The sequence below is a fragment of the Ursus maritimus genome, unplaced genomic scaffold (genome assembly GCF_017311325.1).
Source record: "Ursus maritimus isolate PB19 unplaced genomic scaffold, ASM1731132v1 scaffold_19, whole genome shotgun sequence".
In the NCBI taxonomy this organism is placed as follows: Eukaryota; Metazoa; Chordata; class Mammalia; order Carnivora; family Ursidae; genus Ursus; species Ursus maritimus.
This window is the reverse complement of record NW_024424341.1, coordinates 50,018,220-50,039,903: the sequence shown is the minus strand read 5'-3', so window position 1 is coordinate 50,039,903 and position 21,684 is coordinate 50,018,220. Positions and strand designations below refer to the sequence as shown.

At 54.9% G+C, this 21,684-nt stretch overlaps 2 protein-coding genes across 3 annotated transcripts in view; one reads left to right on the top strand and one right to left on the bottom strand.

Annotated features, from left to right (window-relative positions):
• Positions 1-1,834: 1,834 nt before the first annotated feature.
• Positions 1,835-13,980, bottom strand: KCNK6 (potassium two pore domain channel subfamily K member 6). The gene is made up of 3 exons (XM_040633917.1): positions 12,992-13,980; positions 6,283-6,678; positions 1,835-6,142 (listed from the first exon to the last, which is right to left on the bottom strand). The coding sequence occupies exons 1-3, from the start codon at positions 13,311-13,313 to the stop codon at positions 5,919-5,921; spliced, it is 942 nt and encodes a 313-aa protein (XP_040489851.1). The 5' UTR covers positions 13,314-13,980; the 3' UTR covers positions 1,835-5,918.
• A 2,207-nt stretch (positions 13,981-16,187) lies between these two features.
• Positions 16,188-21,684, top strand: part of YIF1B (Yip1 interacting factor homolog B, membrane trafficking protein) — a 7,652-nt gene continuing 2,155 nt past the window's right edge. Inside the window, exons 1-5 of one of the 2 annotated variants that reach the window (XM_040633915.1) lie at positions 16,188-16,296; positions 20,406-20,644; positions 20,728-20,832; positions 21,037-21,115; positions 21,247-21,304. In XM_040633915.1, coding sequence (XP_040489849.1) covers positions 16,245-16,296; positions 20,406-20,644; positions 20,728-20,832; positions 21,037-21,115; positions 21,247-21,304 — 533 coding nt within the window. In that variant the 5' untranslated portion in view covers positions 16,188-16,244. The remainder of the gene's footprint in view (positions 16,297-20,405; positions 20,645-20,727; positions 20,833-21,036; positions 21,116-21,246; positions 21,305-21,684) is intronic. The other variant, XM_040633916.1, reaches the window with a different exon arrangement.

Below are 21,684 nucleotides of genomic sequence, written 5' to 3'. Positions count from 1 at the left end.
GCCTTTCCCGAGACCTGCCCCCCTCGCGCGCTCGTCTCCACGGTAACGCTCTTCCCAAAAGGCGCCAGCTACTTGGCTGCGCGGTGAAAGCGAGGCTCCAAACCCCGGGTCACTCTGGACACAAGAGTTTGTGATAGGAAGGTCTTCAAGGAGTTCCTCCTGGTTGTGCTGGCGGCCCTTGCTCGTCCTCCGCCCAATTAGGCTTTTATATTAAAAAAAATCTCTTAAAAAAGCGTTAGGTCCCCTTGTGGGAATTAATCTGATGGCGGCTTAACACCCTGCTCTACACAACAAGGGCACAAGCAGCCACCTCACAGAGTTGTGGGGAGTCTATAAGATGAATGCCGTGAAGAATGCCTGCAGGAAATATTCAATAGGTTAATAATTTTCATTTGTATTCTGATGCCTAACAGTTAAGGATTCAGACCATGGCTTTTTGGTGACCTGCAAGGCTGTCTTTAGCCTAAATCCGTGATTTTCACACTTCAGCGTGCATCAGACTCACCGGAAGAGCTTGTTAAACACGTTGTTGGGGCACGTTTTTGCCGCCGCCCCCCCCCCCCCCAGTTTGATTCAGTAGCTCTGAGGTGGGGCTGGAGAAGTTGTATTCCTGGCAAGTTTTCAGGTGATCCTGATATGATGGTCTGGAGACCACACCTTGAAACCAGTGCTCTAAAACAAGCCTTCTGTGTACCGCCCCGCCCCCCAGCGAAATATCCAGTTGATTCCCAGAGCCTTACATAATCTCATCCCGTTGTCATTCCGTTCCCGCTCATCTCCTTTCTCCCTACAGACCTGTGTAGTCTACAGCCCAGTCTCACAGAGGGACTTGAATATCCTTGATCAGGCTTGTTCTCTCTCTCCTCCAGACTGTGTCCAGGTAGTAACATCCTCTGGAACACTACTCCCTACTTTGTCACTGGCTTACCTGGGGTCTTATCTGTAATATATGACCAGTCCCATCCCTCCCCTGGACACACTAGGCCATGACTGCTTCCCACCGAATCACAGGCTCCATGAGGGCAAGGCCTAGAGCTTTCTCCATCACTGTTGTTCCCAACTCTGCCCAACACAGCAAGGAACAGATGTTCTATGTAAACGAAGAGTTGATGGAAGGTTATGCCCGACCCTGCCCTAGCCCGCTCCAGCCTCACAGGCCATGGAGGAGTGACTTCATCTGAGGGAAGAAACTCACCAGCTATGTACCTGAGCCCTTCTAGACTCATGAACAGAGTCAGAGAGACTTTGGTGTCCTCATGGCACACAACCCCCCCCCCCCCAGGAATTCAGCCCTACGTTGGGGGGGGGGGGTCCTCGGTTAGATCTTGATGTTCAAGGTACACCTTGCAGCAGCATTTATGCCAGCAAAAGATTGGCAACCACCCACATGTCCATTAGTGAGACGTTGAAATAATTTATGGGATGTATGTCCTAGAGGAGGAGCACGGCAGACATAAAAAGATAGCAGACCTACTTGTGTGTCTCTGGAATGATCTCCTAATTATACTGGGTGGTGATAAAAGCAAGGCACAAAAATGAGAAGAGTACTAGAAAAAGTATATAAAAGTTGTATATCTTGGGGCACCTGTGGCTCTGTCGGTTAAGTGGCTGCCTTCGGCTCAGGTCATGATCCTGGGGTCCTGGGATCGAGTCCCACATTGGGCTCCCTGCTCAGCGGGAAGTCTGCTTCTCCCTCTCCCTCTGACCCTCCTCCCTGCTCATGCTCTCGCTCTCTCTCTCAAATGAATCAATTTAAAAAATCTTTGAAAAAAGTTGTATATCTATCTATATCTTATATAATATAAAAAAGCAAGGTGCAGAAATGAGGATAATAATCATTAGTCAACAATTTATTGATACCAGACATTGGTCTAAGAGTTTTACAGATATTAAGTTGCTAAATTCTCGAACAAGTCCATGAGGTAGGTGCTGTTATCATCCCATTTTACAGATTAGCAAACTCAGGCACAGGGAGGTGAAATCATTTGCCCAAAGCCACAGAGCTTGGGAGTGACAGAGTTCAGACTTATACCCAGGACTTTGCCACTAGAGTCTGTGACTGTAACCACCTTGCCATACTTGATAGCACTTGAGCATAGTGAAGGAAAAAATAAATGACACACATATGTGCACACACATTGCTGATATTTGCCCGGAAGACCTGAGAAATTGGTGAACACGGCCTGAGTGCCGAAGAAAGACTGACTGTCCACTGTCCACTCTTCTGTACCTTTTGAATTTTTAGCCTGCACTCCCCCCTCCCGTGTCTTGAATTAAACAGGGCCTGGTTTCTTTTTCTAGAAGAATCTGGAAGGAGAAGCAGTGAAGAGTAGAGGCCAGATCACACAGGCACCTCCTGCAAGGTGAGAAGCGACTGTCTCCCCCAGCCAGCTGCTGACTTGAGCAGTGAGGTTGACCATGAGGAGCCTGAAAGGCTGGGAAGCTGACAGAGCTAGACAGCAGCTGTTTCTGAGCTCCTGTGGGACAAGGTGACCAAACAAAACTTTGCTCAGATCCCAGTTCTGCACCTCCTGTGTGACCTTGGGCAAGTTATTTAACCTCTCTGGGCCTTTCCCCAACTGTAAAATATAGAAAATGTACCTAATAGAGTTGCTGAGAAGGTTAAACAAATTACATATTGAGAGCTTGGAACAGTGCCTGGCACATAGTAAATCCCATGTAAGTGTTTTCTTATCACTGTTATTAAAACAATCTTGTATGACTTTTTAGCATGATTTGACAATGGTGAATTCTCCTTAAAATTCTCTCATCTCTTACCGGTTCTCCCTACCCTATTGGTTTTCCTGTTCTTCTATGGAACTCCTTTTCTGTCTCCTTTGTAAGCTCTTCTCTCAGGTATGAGGACACCGGTTGAAAGGTCACTGCTTGTCATATGGAGCCCTTGTTAACCAGAAAAAGAAGCCCCTTTGGGTCATTTTCAGCCTTGAATTTCAGCCCTTGTTTGTTTCCACCCTGCCAGCCAGACATCCCTTATGTAGTTCCCGACCTGCACAACTGTACATGATGACCCTGACAGCTTAATCAATATCTGCCCATTCCCTCCCCACCCTGTCTTTCTAATAAAAGTCCAGTTTTGTTCATACATTCACCAGCCTCTGAACCAAAATCTCAGTCTCAGCCTCAATTCCAGGTGGCAGGGGGAATCCTGAGGAATCCCAGTTAATCATGGGGGCTCCATCACTCTGAGCAAGGATTGGTTCAGGATGGGCATGTGAGCCAATTTTGGCCAATGAGATGGAGGAGGAAGTCTGTAGGGAGGCTTTGGGGGAAGTTGTCCTTGCTTCCAAAGAGACAATATGGGAAGAGATGCCCCCCGCTTCTTGAACTAAAAATCATCATGTCTGGTTGTGATGCCTGGACCTGTGGCAGTCACTTTGGGGTCATGAGGAGAGCCCATGTGGAGCCAAGCCTTCACCTAAAGGTGGCAGAATAAAGAAATTGGGAACCTCAGGCCACAAGACCCTCCTGGAGCTGTGGACTGTCTCATTCGCAGAGCTCTCCCCAACTCTGGTGATGGGCAATATATAATCACCTCATTGTTTCAGCCAGCGCCAATCAGGACCTTGTTACTTGCAGCCCAAATCTTTCCTTACTTTTTTTTAATGTTTCAAGTTTTTATTTAAATTTTTATTTAAATTCTAGTCAGTTAACATATAGTGTAATATTAGTTTCAGGAGTAGAATTTAGAGATTCATCACTTCCATACAATACCCAGGGCTCATCACAAGTGTTTCCTTACTGATATGGATATATCAATACCCTAAAGCTGACTCCTCAAGGCTGGTGTTCTCTCTTCCCCCTGCCCAGGGCTGCCACACCTACCCTCATGGCCTCAGTTCCCCCATCTGTCTCCAGCCTCAACCACACCCTAGACCTTCTGACGCCTTCCTCTGGATGTCCCTTTAGCCCCTCACACCCACCATGTTCCAGACAAGCCTCAGTGTCTCCCCTCAAACTTGTTTTTTCTTCCCAAGTCCCTATCTCAGGGGCAGCCAACCATTCTTGTGCCTTTCCCAAACCTGTCTCTCCCAAGACTGCAAGGCCTACACAGGGCCTGTCCACCTGGCCTCCTGAGCCTGACCTCCACTGCCCCTCTCCCCCTTCTCTCGGCCCCGCCCAGCCCCATCAACTCCTGCTCTGTTCCTGCACCAGCCTCCCCTAAGCACCCAGCCTCGGTCTCCCCCTCTAGTCTACCTCCACACAGCAGCTAAAGCCCAAACCTGACCACAGTCCTCTCCTCCTCAAAATCCTTCCATGGCTTTCTAGCCTTCAAGAAAGAGGGCAAGTTCCCAAACTGGTCATTTAAGGACACATAAGATGCACCCGTGTCCACTGCTCCACCCTCCCTCCCTCCTTCCCCCCATATTCCAGTCACAGTAAACCACTTGCCAGAAGCTGACATAGCTGACATTGACAGGCTTTCCTACCTCCGGGCACACACAGTCCCTTCTCCCTGGAGTGCCTCCCGGGCCCTTTCTTCCTGAATGTTAGCAGGTCCACCTCAAATGCCCCATCCCGTCTGTAACTTTCACAGGGTTTGGTAGAGGGAATGGTCCCGTAGATGGGCCTGTGGCAGCAAGCCCTCTTACTGACGTACCCTCTGGGGAAGGGTCAAATCTGGGGGCAGTAAACAGAAAACCAGTCACCTCCTAGCTCTGTGTCTGAGACCTTGTGCCTCAGTGTCCTCATCTGTGGGAAAGGGTGAGGATGTTATCTTCCTTGTAGGTCAAATACCCAGAACAGGACTGGCCAAAGAAAGCCTCACAGAATAACATGGCCGGCTCTGTGGCTTCATCTTTGAAGTAACTACTGTTACTGTGGCCATTTTACAGATGACAAAACTCAGAATCACAGAGGTGAAGTGACTGCCCGAGGACAGAGGCCAGACGCAGCCAAGCTGGGATCTGGGCCCAAGCAGGCTGGCTTCAGAGTCCAGTGTACCTTATGCAATTAGTCCCCGGGAAATGGGGACAGCTGTTACAATCGTGTCCCGGCTCAGAGCAGGGCCGTCCGTGCCATCCGGAGCCAGGCTGGGTCCCATCTCAGCTTCCTGCCTGCCAGGCTGCTGAGGAGGGCTCTATCCCACAGGCCTATGCCCCAGGGCTCTCCACGCGGATCCCGCTCCCTAGAAACACTTGAGAAAAACAAGTCAGGTCCACCTTCTTCCCCTGAGTTGTTATCCCTTCTTCCAGGAAGCCCTCCCTGACCTTGCAGGCTGGACTGTGCGTCCTCCACCTCAGCCCTGCCCCCTCTGCCTGAGCCTTCTCGAACACACCGCTGACCTTTCTGCCTCCTCCCCTGAAGTCCTGCCTATCCTGGGCTGCTGCTGTGTGGGGACAGGTCTGTCTTCCTTGCTGGACTGGGAACCCATGAGAGCCGGGCCCAGAGCCACCTCAGCTGCTACCGTGTCCCTCTCGCTGCCCAGCCTGGGGCCTGCGCAAAGGACTGAGTTTTGGATGAGTGAGTGTGTTCTTTCCATTCGAGAGAGGAGGAGCCCAAAGCCCAGACAGAGGCAGCCACTTCCCCAAAGCAGAGTGACCAGTCGGGTGCCGGAAATGAGGTCTGAGCCCAGAGCCTGCTAGAATGCGCCTCTGAAGAGTGGCTGAGGGAGAGGCAGATGGAGTCGGTAAAAGAAGGAGATGCAAGGAGAGGGGGTGGGAAAGCCAGAGAGCCCAGAGTGGAGGGAGTGAGGGGGGGGTGGGGAGTAGGAACAGGGAAGTGGCGGTGCCCCGGGGAGCCTGGGACAGGTACAACAAAGGACGGACAGCTGGTGGCAATGCCTCGCGAACCCCGTGAACATGGCCTTGTGCTCGAGGATGGTCCAATACAGCAGCTCCCGTGATGCGGGCCCGTCAGCTGCAGGCCAGGGCCGGCCAGCCTCGGGGCGCCTGCCCCAGCTACCTGCGGATGGAGGCGTAGTCAGGGTGGGAGTCGGCAGTGAGCTGCTGGTGCGGCTCCGGCTGGGGGCCCACAATGTCCACCCGATCATCCTCAGCCTCGCTGAAGCTGGCAGGGCACGGACTGGGCAGCAGGATGAGCTCTGTGAGGCCGTGAAGGTCCGACACGCGGCGGAAACTCTGCAGCACGAGCATCATGACGACCAGGCCCAGGAAGAGGTAGGCTGCGGAGATGGTGAAGGGGCCATGGGTGGACTCAGACCCGCAGGGCAGGGCCCCCCCACCGAGACCCTCCAGGGCAAGGCTGTGCCCCCCTTCCCCGCCCCCGCCCTGCCGTTGGTCCCTGGCCCGCCACCCCGCTCACCTGTGACCAGCACCTTGTAGAGGGCCCGGTAGGGCTGGCCGGGGGCCTCTCCGGGCACATAGTCGCCCAGGCCGATGGTGGACAGGGAGATGAAGCAGAAGTAGAAGGCATCCAGGAAGCTCCAGGCCTCCTCCAGGTGGGCAAAGACGGCAGCCGGCACCAGGAAGCAGATGGCCACCACGACGGCCAGCAGGACCCCCAGGTGCCAGCGTGCCGCCCGCCGAAGGTCCCAGCCGCAGCGCTCGGTGAGCCAGGAGAGGGGTGCGCGGGTCAGCAGCAGCGACAGGCGCTGGGCCGAGGAGGTCAGCAGCAGCATGGTGGCCGGCACGCCCAGGAGCGCGAAGGCGATGGAAAAGGCCTTGCCCGCATCAGTCAGCGGCGTTGTATACCCGTAGCCTGGGGGAGCAAGGGGGAGATCCTGCCATCCACCTGGCACCTCCATCTGGGGGGTCTGTGGCCACCCTAAACGACACTTAATTTCACCTTGGAAACTGCCCCTCCCACAGCCTCTCATCTCCAGGGATGGCACCTCCATCCCGCCACTGCTCAGGCCGCGAGACTTGTCGCCTTGACTCTCATGCCCACTTTCCACCTCCCAGTGAATCCTGTTGTCGCGAACTTTACGTGGACCCTAAACCCACTCACTTCACCCCACCCCAGCCCCACGGCCCCACCCTGGGGCTATCTAATGCAGCAGCCTCCTCCCTCCCTGGTCTCCCTTCTCCCCCACCCCCTGCCCTTGCCCCGAGTCTGTGCCCTCAACCCCCCATCTCACCCCTGCACACAGCCAGAGGGACCCTATGAACATCTGAGCAAGGTCATGATTCTCCCACACTCAGAGACCTTCTGTGGGTCCATCCCATTCAAGTGAAAGGACAAAGTCCTCATCATGACCCACAAGGTCCCACATGGCATGCTCCCACCTCAGGGCCTTTGCACGGAAGTCCGTCCCCGCCCCTCCCCCCCCCAAAAAAGCTCTTCCCCCAGGACTGGTTCCCTTCCTTCCTTCCTTCCTTCCTTCCTTCCTTCCTTCCAGTCTTTGCCCAAATGTCAGTTTTTCAGTAGGGACTTCCCTCACCCCCTTATTAAATTGTTACATCCTCTGACCAAACTATCTTTTTTGTTTGTTTGTTTGTTTTCATAGCACTTCAACCTTCTGGTCAACCATGTGGTTTAAACTCGTATCTGACCCAGCGTGGGCACTTGATCAATAGTCAAAATAATGAATGAAGGGTGTAGGCTCTGAGCTAAGCCTCCGTGTCTCTTTCTCTAAAATGGGTGTGACAAGCCCCTCTGGGCTCCCTGTGGACTGCGGGAACGCAGGGAAGGTCAGTGGGGGTGTGAGCGCTGCAAACGGAAAGAGGATAAAGAGGAGTTCAGGTGTTGGGGACACTGGCCCGCTTTGACAATGTGTCATTTAAAATCTCTTTTTCTCCCCACAAATAAATAAAACTAAAGGGTCAGAGAGATGACTGGGGTGGTAAGGGCTGTGGGTTATGTTGACAGTAAAATGTTGTGCCAAAATGACCACGGGTTCAGCCCTGTGATCAATAAGGAAATGTGGAAACTGCATACACGCGCGGGCATTCACCTGTGCCCATCTCAGAAGAACCGGAAGCCAGGCTTGAAGAGACACCCGTGTTCATGGCTGCACTGTTCACAGTAGCCACAACACGGAGGCAACCCAAGCGTCCATCAACGGGTGAGCAGTAAATGAAAGGTGGTCTGTATATACCATGGGATATGATTAAGCCATAACAAGCAAATCGTGACACATGAGACAGCAGGGATGAATCCTGAGGGCATTGTGCTGAATGAAACAAGCTAGTCACCAAAAGACAAATACTGTATGATTCCACTTATCTGAGGTGCATAAGGTAGGTGAATTCATAGAAACCAACAGAAAGTAGAAATGATGGTGGTTATTCAGGGCCTGGGGAGAGTGGGGAATGGGGAGATACTATTTGATGGGTATAGTTTTCGGTTCTTTCTTTCTTTCTTTCTTTCTTTCTTTCTTTCTCTCTCTCTCTTTCTTTCTCTCCCTCTCTCTTTTAGTTTTTTTGTTTGTTTGTTTTTTTAAAGATTTAATTTATTTATTTGACAGAGAGAGAGACAGCCAGCGAGAGAGGGAACACAGCAGGGGAGTGGGAGAGGAAGAAGCAGCCTCCCAGCAGAGGAGCCTGATGTGGGGCTTGATCCCAGAATGCTGGGATCACGCCCTGAGCCAAAGGCAGATGCTTAACGACTGAGCCACCCAGGCACCCCATCTCTTTTTGTTTTTTGAGAGAGATCTCGCACATGAGTTGGGGGGAGGGGCAGAGGGAGAGAGAGAATCCCAAGCAGATTCTATGCCCAGTGCAGAGCCTGACACAGGGCTCGATCTCATGACCCTGAGATCATGACCTGAGCCTAAATCAAGAGTGGGATGCTTAGCCAACTGAACCACACAGGTGCCCCAGTTTTTTCTTTTTTTAAGTAAGCTCTATGCCCAACGTGGGGCTTGAACTCCCAACCCCAAGAGAAAGAGTCACACAGTCCACCGAATGAACCAACCAGGCACCCCTATAGTTTCAGTTTTGCAAGATGAAAAGAGTTCTGGGGATGGATGGTGGTGACGTTACACAACAATATGGATGTACTTAATGCCACTGAACTGTGCACACAAAAATGGTTAAGATGGTAAATTTTGTTATTTACATTTACACTGTTATTTACAATAACAGAAATGTTATTAGATTTTACCACAATTTTTTTAAATTGGGGTAAAAAATAATCCTCTGGGTTTTGTTAGAATAAAGACATTCCCTCCTCCCTTGTAGCTAGGCATGACTCTGGAATAATTTCTGGTCAATGAGTTATACATGAGAGAAGCAAGCAACTTCTAGAAATTTTCCTTAAAAAGAGGAAGATGCCAGGGTGCCTGGCTGGCTCAGTCGGTTGGACATCTGCCTTCAGCTCAGGTCGCGATCTCGGGGGTCCTGGGATTGAGCCCCGCATAAAGTCGTCAGGCTCTCTGCTCAGCAGGGAGTCTGCTTCTTTCTCTCCCTCTGCCCCTCCCCCTCCTCTTGCTTTTTTTCTCTCTCTCAAATAAATGCAATCTTATAAAAAAAAAAAGGACGATGCCTATTCCCTTTCTTTCCTCCCTCCTCTGCTGGCTGGAATACAAACGTGAAGGCTGGACTTGAGCAGCCATCTTGGACCATGAGGTGACCTTGTGAATGGAAATCGCACAAAGGAGCACAAGGGTCTCTGACCATGCAGCACCATTTTGGTTTTGGACTGACAACCTTGAATGTGAGCAAGAATTAACTTTCATCTATTTAAGCAACTGTCCTGTGAGGTTTATCACTCATGGCTCCCACCCTCATTAATCACAAGGACTTGGATGGAGAAACTCCAGCAGCCCAGCTGAAATGACAAATTTGCAAATGACACGAAAACCTTATAAGCAGAAAACCCATAGAGTTCGCATGGAACGGAGGCTGTGAGCCTTCACTGACTACCTCAAAGAGCTGAGTCCCAGTCAGGGCTTTGCCATGCATTCCCTGCATCACCTTGGCCACGTGCCTTCTCCTCTCTGAGCCTCAGTTTGCCCCGAGTGCCACCAAATGGGTTCATAAACAGTCCCTTCCTCAAGTACAACTGCAGTAACCCTCCCAGGTTGGGACAGGGCGTAGCGCCTACCAAGGGCATGGACAGAGTTAAGCGTGACTGTAATGCTCACTTCCCCTCTCCCGGGTCCCAGTTCCAGGCGGGCCGACTGGTCTACCAAGGCCTCGACTGCAGCACGGCTGCCCGGATGGAGTCCAGGCCACAGGTCTTCCTCAGAAGACAGAGGCCTATGACAAAACCAGGGACGCTGTGGGAGAGGTGTCTCTGAATCACGTCTGGTTTTCTGATTCTCTTGATACATTCAGGGCTCCTGGCTTCACCAACAATAATGACAACCCAGGCTCAGTAAACCTGTTATTACCAGCACTTCCCACTGACAAGGACTCCCTCCCTCCTTGACCAAACGTCAGTCAGTTCCTCTATGCTCTCGTCTTGACTGGCCCAGTTTTAGCAGGAATCCTAAGCCACTTTCCCCCTCCCTTCTGTGTCACCTCTTAGTCATTTTTCTATCCACTGACCCCTCACGCCACCCTCAGCTCTAAATCTCCAGCTGCCTTCAACTTCAATTCGGAGTTGAGGTCGGTCTCTCTCCCTTATTGCAATAACTTACCATTTTTGACAAGTGACAGAATAAACTTCCACACTACGCACGGGTATCACCTTCTTCGTGCAAGTCGATGAAGCCTAGCGTGGTGTGGTGGTTAAAAGCATGGGACTCTGAGGCCTCAGGGCGTCAGTTCAAATCTCCACGCCTCCCTAGCTGTGGGAACTTGGGCAAACTGTCCAACCTCTCTGGGCTTCAGTGTCTATTGCAGAAAACAGGGCCACGAATGGCACGGCTGGTGTGCTGACTGAGTTAAAGGCCGCACACGCTAAGTCCTCTAGAGGTTTCATTATTACTGTGATGTGGGGACTGTTATGATCTCCATTTCAGAGATGAGGAAGGACCCCCGGGCCAGAGGGGCGGCAGCCGAGCAGAAACCCAAACCCAGGATGCGCCTGCCTTGAGTTTGGCTTCTGCACCTGTCCAGGATCTGGGAGGAAGCAGAGGGAGACACGGATGTGACCCAGTGATGGGCAGGAGCAGGTCGGGCAGGCCCGGCCAGCTGGGTGGAACAGTCTGTGAAAAGCATCCAGCCCTGCTGCCTGTGGTCTTGGTTTGCCGGTCCACACAATGGGGCTACCTGCTACTTCTGGCAGGAGGGGGAGTTAAGAGTCTGGGCCTGTCCCAGCCTCCTCCCCCAGTCCAAATCCCCCGGTAGAGGTGAAGAGGAAGTTTGGGGGCTGGGGAAGGGCAGTGGAAGGACCAGTAGAACCTGACAACAAAGGAATTTCCCAAAGGAATTTCCCCTGTCTGGACGCTAAAGCGGGAAGGGACTTTCAGGGTAGGGCTGGGGGGAGGGGGTCAGTTACACTTGGTGGAGGGGGTGTTCAGAGAAGGGGCGTCAGTAATCGGAAATCAGAGGCCAGTGTCCTGGTTTGAACTTGCAGATCACGAATGGGATTGGGAGGGGAATCCTCGGGCAAGGGGGCTTCTGAGCCCACGGATGCCTGAGGGCACCTGATGGAGGTAGACAATGTTAAAGGGATGATGGGAGGGGGGGTGTCCCTGGTCCTGGCTGAGAAGGGTGGAAAGAGGTCACGAGTGGGTACTGGGAAGAGTTCTAGGGTGCTGAGGGCCTGGAGTGTCCTTGATGGAGGGGAGAATTTCAGGTCCAAAGCCAAGGGGAGCAGTGTTGGGGTGGAGATGGAGGTCCCATTTGTTGGTCTGGAGAAGATTGGAGGGGTGTCAGGTCCCCAGAAGACCCATTCTTAGGAAATCCAGGGTGGGCAGGGGGTCTCAGGATGGGGGTAGCAGGTGCAGAGAGCAGAATCTCGTGGCTGGCATCCTGTGGGGTGGGGGGTGTGAATCAGGATCTTGCTCTCAACGACAGTATGTGTGGAGGGTGCTGGGGTCCCTTCTAATAGAAGGTCCAGGTGGTTCTGGGGCTCTTACTGAGGGGTGCCAGCATCCAGAGAGTGGTGAGAGTCTCATTTAGGGGTTCTTAGGTTCAAAGAGGCCCCCATGGAGAAGTCCCTGGTTTGGAAATTGCTAGAAGTTTTGCTGGAGCTGTTTCTGGGACTGGAGAGGTGGAAGTCCTGGCTGAGGGGTTTCTGGTGGGAAAGTCAGTGGTCCTTCCTGCAGGGAACTCTAGCTCCCTCCACACATTCACCCTTGGGAGCTGCTGACTTGGAAGCCCCAGGTTCAGAGGGAATGGGGGTGGTCCTACTGGGAGGAAACCCCTGCCTTGAAGGCTCCCAATACAGGGGAGATGTCAAGATGGAGGGCTCCTGTGTCTGCAGTCAGGGCTAAGTGCTGGGGAGTATGGGGCTACCTGCTTTGGAATATGAGGATGAGGGGTGGTCCTTGGTCCGGAGGACGACAGGGGCTCTTGCTGGGGAGTAGCCTAGGTCCAGAGGGGTGGAAGTCACCCATCGGGGCCCCAGGTCCTCTTGAGGGATCCATACTGGCAGTAAAATCTTCAGTGATGGTGCCCTGAGAAGGCGTGGAGATTCAGGGTCCTCACTGGGGCACCAGGGTCAGGAGGAGGCAGGGGTAGGACTTCCCAAGGGGCATCCCCGAAGGACAGATCTGGAGACTCAGGAGACATCCTGGAGGGAATGGCGGTCTGAGCCCAGAGAGAAGGGCAGAGGTCCCTTCATGTCTGAGGTCCGGGTCTAGAGGGGGCGAGGGTCTCCGGGGGGTGGGTCCCGAGTCCTCGCTAGAGGTCTCTGAAAGTAGTCCTAGGCCCAGAGGACCCTGGACGGGCACGGGTCTCCATCCTTGGAGGAGGAATGGGGTCCCAAATGCTCCCTGGAAGGTACCCTGAGGACAGCCCTAGTCTCGGAGGGAACCGGGTTGGGGGGTTCCTACTGGGAGGAAGGGCTTGGATGGATGTTCCCCAAAGAGGGGGAGGATCCCACCTGTGTGGATCCTAGGTCCTCGTTGGGGCGTTTCCAGGGGATCCTGGTCCCGGAGCGGACTGGGAGCGACCCGCCGGGACAAGAGTATTTCTCGAGCACGCCCGGGTCCCCAGGCGGAGCGGCGCTCACGTACCCACGGTGGTGACCAGAGTGCTGGCGAAGAAGAGCGCCGAGGCAAAGTCCCAGGCGGGGTCCGAGGCGTTGGCAGGCCCCGAAGCGTTGGCGAGCGCGGCGCGCCCCAGCCGTCCGGCCGCCAGCACCCGCTCCACGAACGCGTCCAGGGCGGGGGCGGCCACGCACGGGCTGCGGCGCAGCAGCTCCTCGCGCAGCGTCTCCAGCTCGGCCCGCAGGCGAGCTTCGTGCGGCTGCTCCAGCCGCGCCACCAGCAGCGCGCCCAGCACCAGGTACACGGCGTACGCGGCCAGGGCGCCCGCCAGGAGCGCGCCCCGCCGCATGGCGCCCGCCGCGACCTGCTCTCTCCACCGCCCCCGTCGGCCCCGCTGACGTGGCCCCCGCCTCCCCGCCGCCCGGAGCCCAGCTTCAGTTCCGGCAGTGCTCGAGGCGCGGCTGCCAGCGCCCCGAAGAGGAAGAGGGAAAAGGGGAGGGGCGGGGGGGGAGAACGCCCCGCCTCTGGTAAACTGAGGCACGCCCAAACGCCAGGTGTGAGTGTGGAGAGGGTGGAGCCCCGCGCTCCGGGACCCAGGACACCAGCAGGTTGGAAATGGTGTGTGTGTGGGGGGGTTCCTCCATTCCTTCCATTCCTTCCATTCCTTCCCTCTCGTCCTCCCGGGAGTCTCGGCTCCCTAAGTTAGAGAAAATCTGAATTCTTCCTCTGGCCGACCGAGAAGTCGCTCCGCAACTCCCCGGGGCCATCGCGATGGGCGGCAAAGATTGGGCACTGCAGCGGGGCGCGTGGCTGACGGGGCAAGGGGACAAATTGAAATCCAGCCCTTGCTCCATTCGCCCAGTCCTGCGTTCTGGAGTGGGGTTGCACCCGCCTGGAGAGGACGCCAGTATAATTCACAAGGAGGGGGGCGCCTGGGTGGCTCAATGCGCTGGGCGTGCAGGACTCTTGGTTTGCGCTCAGGTAGTGATCTCATGGATTGTGAGATCCCGCTGGGTTGGACTCCGCTCAGCCGGGAGTCTGCTTGAAGACTCTCTGCCTCTGCCTTTCCCCCTACACACAGGCGCTCACTCTCTTTCTAAAATAAATAAATCTTAAAAAAAATAATAATTCAGAGACTCTTAACCGTACAGAACAAAGTGAAGGTTGCTGGAGGGGAGGTGGGTGAAAGGATGCTGTAATTGGGTGATGGGCGTTAAGGAGGGCACTTGATGGAAAGAGCACTGGGAATCACTAAATTCTACCCTGAAATTAATAATACACTATATGTTAACTAACTTGAATTTAAATAAAAATAATCATGATAATAATTCACAGCAAGGGACACCACAGAGGCAGGTGTCCTCTGTCCCTCACAGACAGAGTCCCCAATCTGTCCTTAGTTCAAATCTCTGCTCAGTGCCTACTTTGTGTCTGGCCCTTTGGTGGGTAATGCTGGGGACCCAGCAGTGACCCAGGCAGTTGTAGACCTTGCCCGTGGGGGGACTCCCGGCATTTCAAGTTCTAGACCTTGGCCGAGGGGTGGGGGTGCGGGGCTCCTGGAGTGGCAGCCCAGAGGGTCAGGGGTGTGATGAGGGAAGCACAGACAGAGTGACTGGAGCTGGGATGGGGGAACCGAAAGAACTGTGAATGGAGCCCCCAGGAACCCTGAGGAGATAACTGATCCAGCTTAGGGAGGTCAAGAAAGCTTCCTGAGAAAGGGGATGTCTGAGCTGAGACATTAAGGGAGAATGGGAGTGAGCCGGGGTCTTTCTTCCTAGCAGAACCACAGATGCACATCTCTATGGGGGGAGGGAGGGTCTTCCCTGTTCCCTGTTTTTCTCCACATACCTCTCCAGCTGTAACTAGCACTCTCCCTAACGACCATTGGAGGGCAGCCAGGAATCCCAACCACATCAGAATGGCAGAGGAGTGGGGCTTGGGGCCCAGCTCAGACACACCCCAGCTGGTTCTATTTATGAAGCTGTGACAGTTCTAGGGGCAGAGCCCAGCTTAAGGCTGACAACCCACAGGAAGAGACACTTGATAATAAAAACAGTAACGGCAGCTGCCAGTGATCAAAGGCTTACAATATGTCAGGCCCTCTGGAAGCAGTGGCCTTGTAGCAAATCCTCAACCTCTCCTATATCATTCCCATTAAACAGATGAGAACATTTAGGCTGAAAAGGGGTCTAATTATACAACTGATAAGGGGTAAATATGAGGTCAGCAGGAAGCCAAAACTCTTGCTTTACTAAAAAAATACCGTGAATATTACAAAATATTCATGGAAGAGCTTAAAGAGGGAGAGCTGAGGATGAAAAAAATGGTGGTGGAGCCCAAGGGATGCATGTTAAGCCAGGGGTGCAGAGGAGGAATGGGGGTACCTCAGTCATGAAAAAAGAGGACCGCGACTGAGCCAGGACTCATAACTGAGAGACCAGAACAGTCCTCAAGGTCCCTAGAAAAGACAACATCTCGGAGGAAGAAAGGGAAAGCCACAGTGACAGGGTCACTTGCTGACATCCTTCCGGAGTGCTATCACGGCCCAGAAGTCACTTCTACCATTGTTTTTGCCTGAGATAAGCGGAGGGGACTGAGAAGCAGAGAGAGACTAAGGAAACTGCGTTTTTAAGGCTCCTCACTTGCAGGTATGCCTGTGTTTTGGCAGATGGGGCAAAACAGGTCCCAACGAAAGGGCATTTTTATGAATCTCTGGGAAAATGTCTAAAGAGATCTTCAAAGAAAGACATCTGCTTCTTCCTACCTAACTTCTTGGGTGCCCTTTTCTCACTCTAAATATTCACTTTAATACCTAAGGTCTGCCGAAAATGTATAAGCGTTAGAGTCCGCATAACGCCGCTTAGCCCCTCGAGAACACAAATGGATCTCTCCTCCGCTGCTCCACACCCTTCCCTGGCTCCCCAGTGCTCTCAGTGACCCAAATTGAGCGTCTGTCTATAGAGAACTCCATTTCCCATAGGTCTCATCACTCGATGCCTACATTTCCCATCATGCACTATACGGCGGGCTCCTAGGATTGTTCTCGGCCCCGCCCTCCTGCCCCACTAGTGCTGACACTCGCCTTCCGCCACCGGCCTCCAGTCCCCGCCTCTTACCCACTGCCAACTCGTGAAGGCCTCAGCGAGGGGCGTGGCCTCTGAGCGATCGTGACGCCCATTGGCTGTCGCGCCGTCGGTGGGCCGTGGCTACGGGAGCCGGGCGGGCACATTTCGAACCGTGGCTGGGGCGGCGGCGGCGGCGGCAGCTGCGACGGAGAAGGATGCACCCGGCAGGCTTGGCGGCGGCGGGGACGCCCCGGCAGCGTAAGTGGCGTACGTGGCCGGTGGAGGAGATCGGGGCGGGGTGGGGGGGCTGGCGGGGGCGTGGTGGGGCTGCCGCGGCAGTTGGCGAGGTCCCTGCGGGTCGGAGGTCACGGGGTCAGGGAGCTGGAGCTTCGGGTTGTGCACAGCGCTGGGATGCCAGGTCCGGGTAGGGGGCGCGTTGGGGTCGATCCTTCTTTTCTTTAGGAAATTCCTTTGGGAGAAAACAACTTTGGGCAGGATATTGTGTGATGTGCAGGAGAACGGGACTTTCATTCATTTGCAGTTAGCGATCAGCCTTCTTCTCCCCACCCTTCGGTGGCCTCGGGCTGTCGCCCACGCTCCGCAGGACAGTGTTCAGAGCCCTTCGTGAGCGGAGAGGGCCATGTTTACCTCTCATTTAAGATTTGAACCTGTATATCTTGTACTGCTCACCCCCTTTCCCCGTCTCTGTTAATTTGTATCTCTAAGTTCCTCTTCATCTCCGTGAGCGTGCGTGCATCTCATTTATTCACTGAGCGTATCCTGCCTCAGCTCTCCTTGGCCAGGCAGGCCCTGTGCTGGAATTTGGGTACCTGGTAGTAACCAGCATAGCACTAGCCCTTGTTAACTCACAACTTAGGTTTAGCGGTGAGACAGACACTAAACTCGGAACAAACAAGTCAGCGAGAAAATCTGGGGAGTCATGACGGCTGTAAAGGGAAAAATCCAAGATGCGTGGAGGTTCAGAGGCCCGATGTGCTCATTCCTCCCTCCAGCCATAATAAGGTGCCTGGCTGGCCCCGAGGGGGGTGATGCTGGGGCTACGGCAGTGCCCAGACAGCCCTGGTTCCTGTCCTCGGGGAGCTACGAGTACAGAGCAGAAGACAGCCGCAGTCTGGAGCGGTGGTGGCCTGATGGAAGCACAGGCGAAGGGGTCAGGACCAGGATGGAGGGGCTGTGGTAGCCCAGCTTAGGCATGTGACACAGCCTGGGCGTGTCGGTGAAGCTTCCTGGAAGAGGTACCTCCAATAATGAGGAATTTGCTCGGAGAAGGGGATTTGTGGTGAGAGGCCTGTGCCAAGTAAACCAGTGGACAAATGAAAACAGCGAATGTGATAAGTACTTAGACGGGGAAAGGAACCACCAGATACTATGAGAAAGAACAAGGTGGGGCTAGTGCTTTCTACTGAGGAGTGAGGAAGGTCTCTGAGGAGGAAACTCTTGAGCTGAGGCCTCAGAGCTATATTGCAGGTGTTAATCCTGGGAAGATGTTCCAGAGTGATAGCAGTGCATGTTCAAAAGCCTGTGTGGGCTAGAAGCTTGGCAGAGTCAGGGCCCAACGGGCCAGTGTGTGACTGGGTGCAGTGAGCCCCAAGAGAGGTAGCAAGCGAGGGTGCTTGACAGGGCTGGGGTCATGCAGGGCCTTGTAGGTGCGTGGATATCATTCACAGCACAGTGGGTACTGATCTTAGGCAGGGGACAGGAGATGTCCTCTTGTGCATTTAAAAAGATCACTCTGGCTGCTGACTGGAGAGAAGGTTGGTAGAGCAAGAATGGGCAGGGGGGCTTAGTAGGAGGACATTTAAGTCAGGTTTAAGACCACGGAGTCTGAAAGGGGAGGGTAAACATTGAGACATAGTGGGTGAGAACTAGCAATTGGTTGGGTGCCAGAAAGAAGGGGAGTCAGGGGCTTGGACAATGGGGTGAGGGCCCCGTAGGGAGCTGGCCAGACCTGGGTGTGGGGCCAGGAGAAAAGTAGTGGCTGGGGACAGGGCCCACCGCCCAAGGCGCATTGCGGCTGGGAAAGCTGTGGGTGGGTGAGATTGCTGTAGGTGAGAGGCAAAGCCAGAAGTGTGGAAAACTGGGCCACATGTTTCAGGGAGCTGAAAAACAGTCATGGGTGGAGAGGGACCAATTCGGAGACCATCAGCTCTGTAAAGGCAGGAGGTTTTTTTTTTTTTTTTTTTTTTTTTATTTTTTTTTATGGTTCTATTTATTTGACAGAGAGAGAGCACAAGCAGGGGGAGCGGCAGGCAGAGGGAGGGGAAGAAGCAGTCTCCCCACTGAGCAGGGAGCCCGATGCGAGACTCGATCCCAGGACCCTGGGATCATAACCTGAGCCGAAGGCAGACGCTTAACCGACTGAACCACCCAGGCTCATTAGGTCATTGCTATATCCACTGTGCCTGCAGCAGAGCCTGACACACAGGGGTGCGTAAGAGGTATTTGTGGGGCTCAGGAAAGAGACGGAGGTAGGTGCAGTGTCTCAGAAGCCAAGAGAAGAGAGAGCTGGAAGGTGGCATTGGGGACAGTGGCGTCACATGCTGCTTGAGTCGGATGACAGTGGCTAATGGCCTCGGCCTGGCTGTGTAGAGGGACGTTTAGGAGGCTCTTGGGGGGCAGAATCCCAAGTATCGAGGGCTGATGTGGGGCAACAGGGAGGAAGGAAGGGTTTGCACCAAAGCTCCCAGAGTGGGAGAGGGGAAAGGGAAGTGAGCCTTGGCGGTAAGTGAGCCGGGACCAGTGCTGCTGGCTTTGGGATGGAGCACACCTGGGTCTGTTTTCAGGCAACAAGTAACTTGAGAGGAAGAGTCAAGGGACTAGTAATCGACAACAGGTGGCAGGGCTCGACACTTTTTCTGTGTCAGGCCAGGGGCTGAGGAGTTTCTGAGCGTCACTTGGCCTTGGGCCATGAACTCTCCACGGCAGAGAGAACTGAGGTGCAGACAGAGTCAGGATGCCAATGATTTTGTTCCTCTGCCCCATCTGACGGCAACCCTCTCACCCCTTCCCTGGGCCCACAGTGGTGCCTGGGACACAGGAGGAGCTCAGCAACTGCTGTGGCGGCATGGCTTATGGGTGAGGGGCAGGGGCCCTGGAGCCAGAGTGCTGGGTTCAAGTCCGTCCTCTGCACATTCCCCTTCTCTTCCCTCCTTACCCTACCCCAACTAAGCACGCCTCCAGCAGGTCCTATCCCTCCGAACTCCAAAATCCGTCCAGAAGCAGCCCAGCCCCTTTCCCAGCACTGCCCCCACCCCTCCATCCCTATTCCCCCCATACACACTGGAGCAGCTTCCTCCCCCCTTCCCTCTTCTTGCCCCCCACCCCCACCCCAATCTGTTCCCCACAGGAAGCCAGAAAGACCTTTTAAAAACTTGAAGCCTGGCTCTGCTCCATACTGGTCCAATGACTTTGGGCAAGGGCCTGAACCTCTCGGGGGCTGGCTTTTCCTGTCTGTAAAGTGGGGTGGGGGGGCAATAGCACTGACACAGACGGGGCTGTTGTGAGGATGAAATGAGTTAGTCCATAGTGCTTAGAACACAGCCTGGGATGTGGCAAGTGCTCACGTGGGGTTTAATTCTCATAACATTGACCAGCCCGCCTGAGCTAGAGTCCTGCCCTGTCACTCACTCAGCCTGGCCCTGCACACAGGTCACCCCCCCAAGGCCTTGGTCACCACCTCTGTAATGTGGGGCAGGCCCTCATTTCTCAGGGTTTCATCAGCTACCTACTCTAGCCCTGTGTTAGGGGCTGGGGATCCAGCCATGAACAAGACAAAGCTCCCCACCTGGGGGGGGCTCCCATTTAGTGGGGAAACTGAACAAAATAAAGCAAGCAGCCAGTCCATCAGCTGGTGCGGAGGTCTGGATAGAAGTGAAGTAGGGAAGGGGAGTGGGGAGTGCTGTCGAGGACCATGTGGTTGTAGACAGTGGTAGGAAAGGCACCCCAGAGCCAAGACCTTGAGGAGAGGAGGGAGCTGTGGGACTGGGGGGGGGGAGCATTTGGGCAGAGGAACAGCTGGTGCAAAGGCTCTGAGGTGGAAGCGTGCCTGGTGTGTTCGCTGAACATTGAAGCTCACGTGGCTGGAGCAAACAAGTGAGGGGAGCTCCAAGGGAGACCCTGACAGAGACCCTGTTTGTGAAAGGCTTAGGACAGGATCCTGTGCACAGTAGGCCCAGCACATAGTAGCCCTCGACGTCATTGTCACTGTTGCAATTTGGACGGAGAGATGACAGGCAGACAAAGCCAGCCCCGCACCTGCCTCCACGCCCATCTGACCTGCAAACCAGTGCTTCGCTGCAGGAGAGCTCCTACGGCCTGAATGAAGCAATGTAGCTCCCCACCCTCTTCCCCTGCAGCATCTAAGCGGAGGATCCCCGTGTCCCAGCCCAGCATGGCCGACCCCCACCAGCTCTTCGATGACACGAGTTCGGCCCAGAGCCGGGGCTACGGGGCCCAGCGGGCACCCAGCGGCCTGGGCTACCCTGCAGCCTCCGCCTCCCCCCAGGCTGCCTTCCTGGCGGATCCTGTGTCCAACATGGCCATGGCCTACGGCAGCAGCCTGGCCGCCCAGGGCAAGGAGCTGGTGGATAAGAACGTGAGTGGGCGGGGCTGCTGGGTGTGGGGGGGAAGACGGGGCGTGAGGCCAGGGCTTCAGGCTTGGGCGCCACCTCCCCCCAGATTGATCGCTTCATCCCCGTCACCAAGCTCAAGTACTACTTCGCTGTGGACACCATGTATGTGGGCAAAAAGCTGGGCCTGCTCTTCTTCCCCTACCTGCACCAGGTCAGCACCCCGCCCGCTGAGGTGAACACGGCCTCAGGAGGGGCAAAGTCCGGGGGTGGCGGTGGAGGGGTGGGGGCAGAGGGTGAGTCAGAGGCCCGTGGTATGGGGGGGGGGCAGGTCTGCCCCAAGAGAGGGCCTGGACGCAGTGTGGGAGGAGCCCCCCCCCCGGGGGGTCCTGCCCGCTCCCCTCACTCTCCCCCACAGGACTGGGAAGTGCAGTACCAGCAAGACACGCCGGTGGCCCCGCGCTTTGACGTCAACGCTCCTGACCTCTACATTCCAGGTTCCCCTCCCCGCCAGCACCCTGCACCCTCCTCCCTCTGGGCGGGCGCGTCTAGGGCAGAGGCGTAGGTGCCTAGTGGCCCAGGGTGGTCCGTCTTCCTCTGACCAGTGTCTGTGTGTCTGCCTCCACAGCTATGGCTTTCATCACTTATGTCTTGGTGGCTGGCCTGGCGCTGGGGACCCAGGATAGGTAAGGGAGGCCTGGAGTAGGCAGAGTGGGGTGAGGTTTGGGGGGCTGAGGGGCAGTCAGGAAGGTCTCTTGGATCTCCTGACTCGGAACAGCCCTACCGTGCTCCCAGTTGGCCCAGGACAGAGGCCTTGGGGTCACAGTCAGCGTCACCCTCACCTCTTCCCTTGCTTTCCACCCCTGTGCAGCCCATCACCACACCTGTGGTGGGTGACTCTTAACTCCATCCTTCTTCTTAGCCTCCACCACCAGATCCGGCTCATCCTCACTGCCTCCTAACCAGCTGCTTTGCTCACATACTCTCACCGATTCCAACAGCAGCCAGGAAGATCTGGTCTGAGATGTGGGTCTGGCCACGTCCACCCTGCTCAGAAGCTGCCCGT

Bases quoted from the DNA above. Each gene is read 5' to 3' on its own strand.
- KCNK6 (XM_040633917.1), bottom strand. From the start codon at position 13,313: ATGCGGCGGGGCGCGCTCCTGGCGGGCGCCCTGGCCGCGTACGCCGTG. The intron at 6,679-12,991 runs GTACGTGAGCGC...TTGCTCCCCCAG, and splicing joins CACTCTGGTCACCACCGTGG to GCTACGGGTATACAACGCCG. The intron at 6,143-6,282 runs GTGAGCGGGGTG...CCATCTCCGCAG, and splicing joins CTACAAGGTGCTGGTCACAG to CCTACCTCTTCCTGGGCCTG.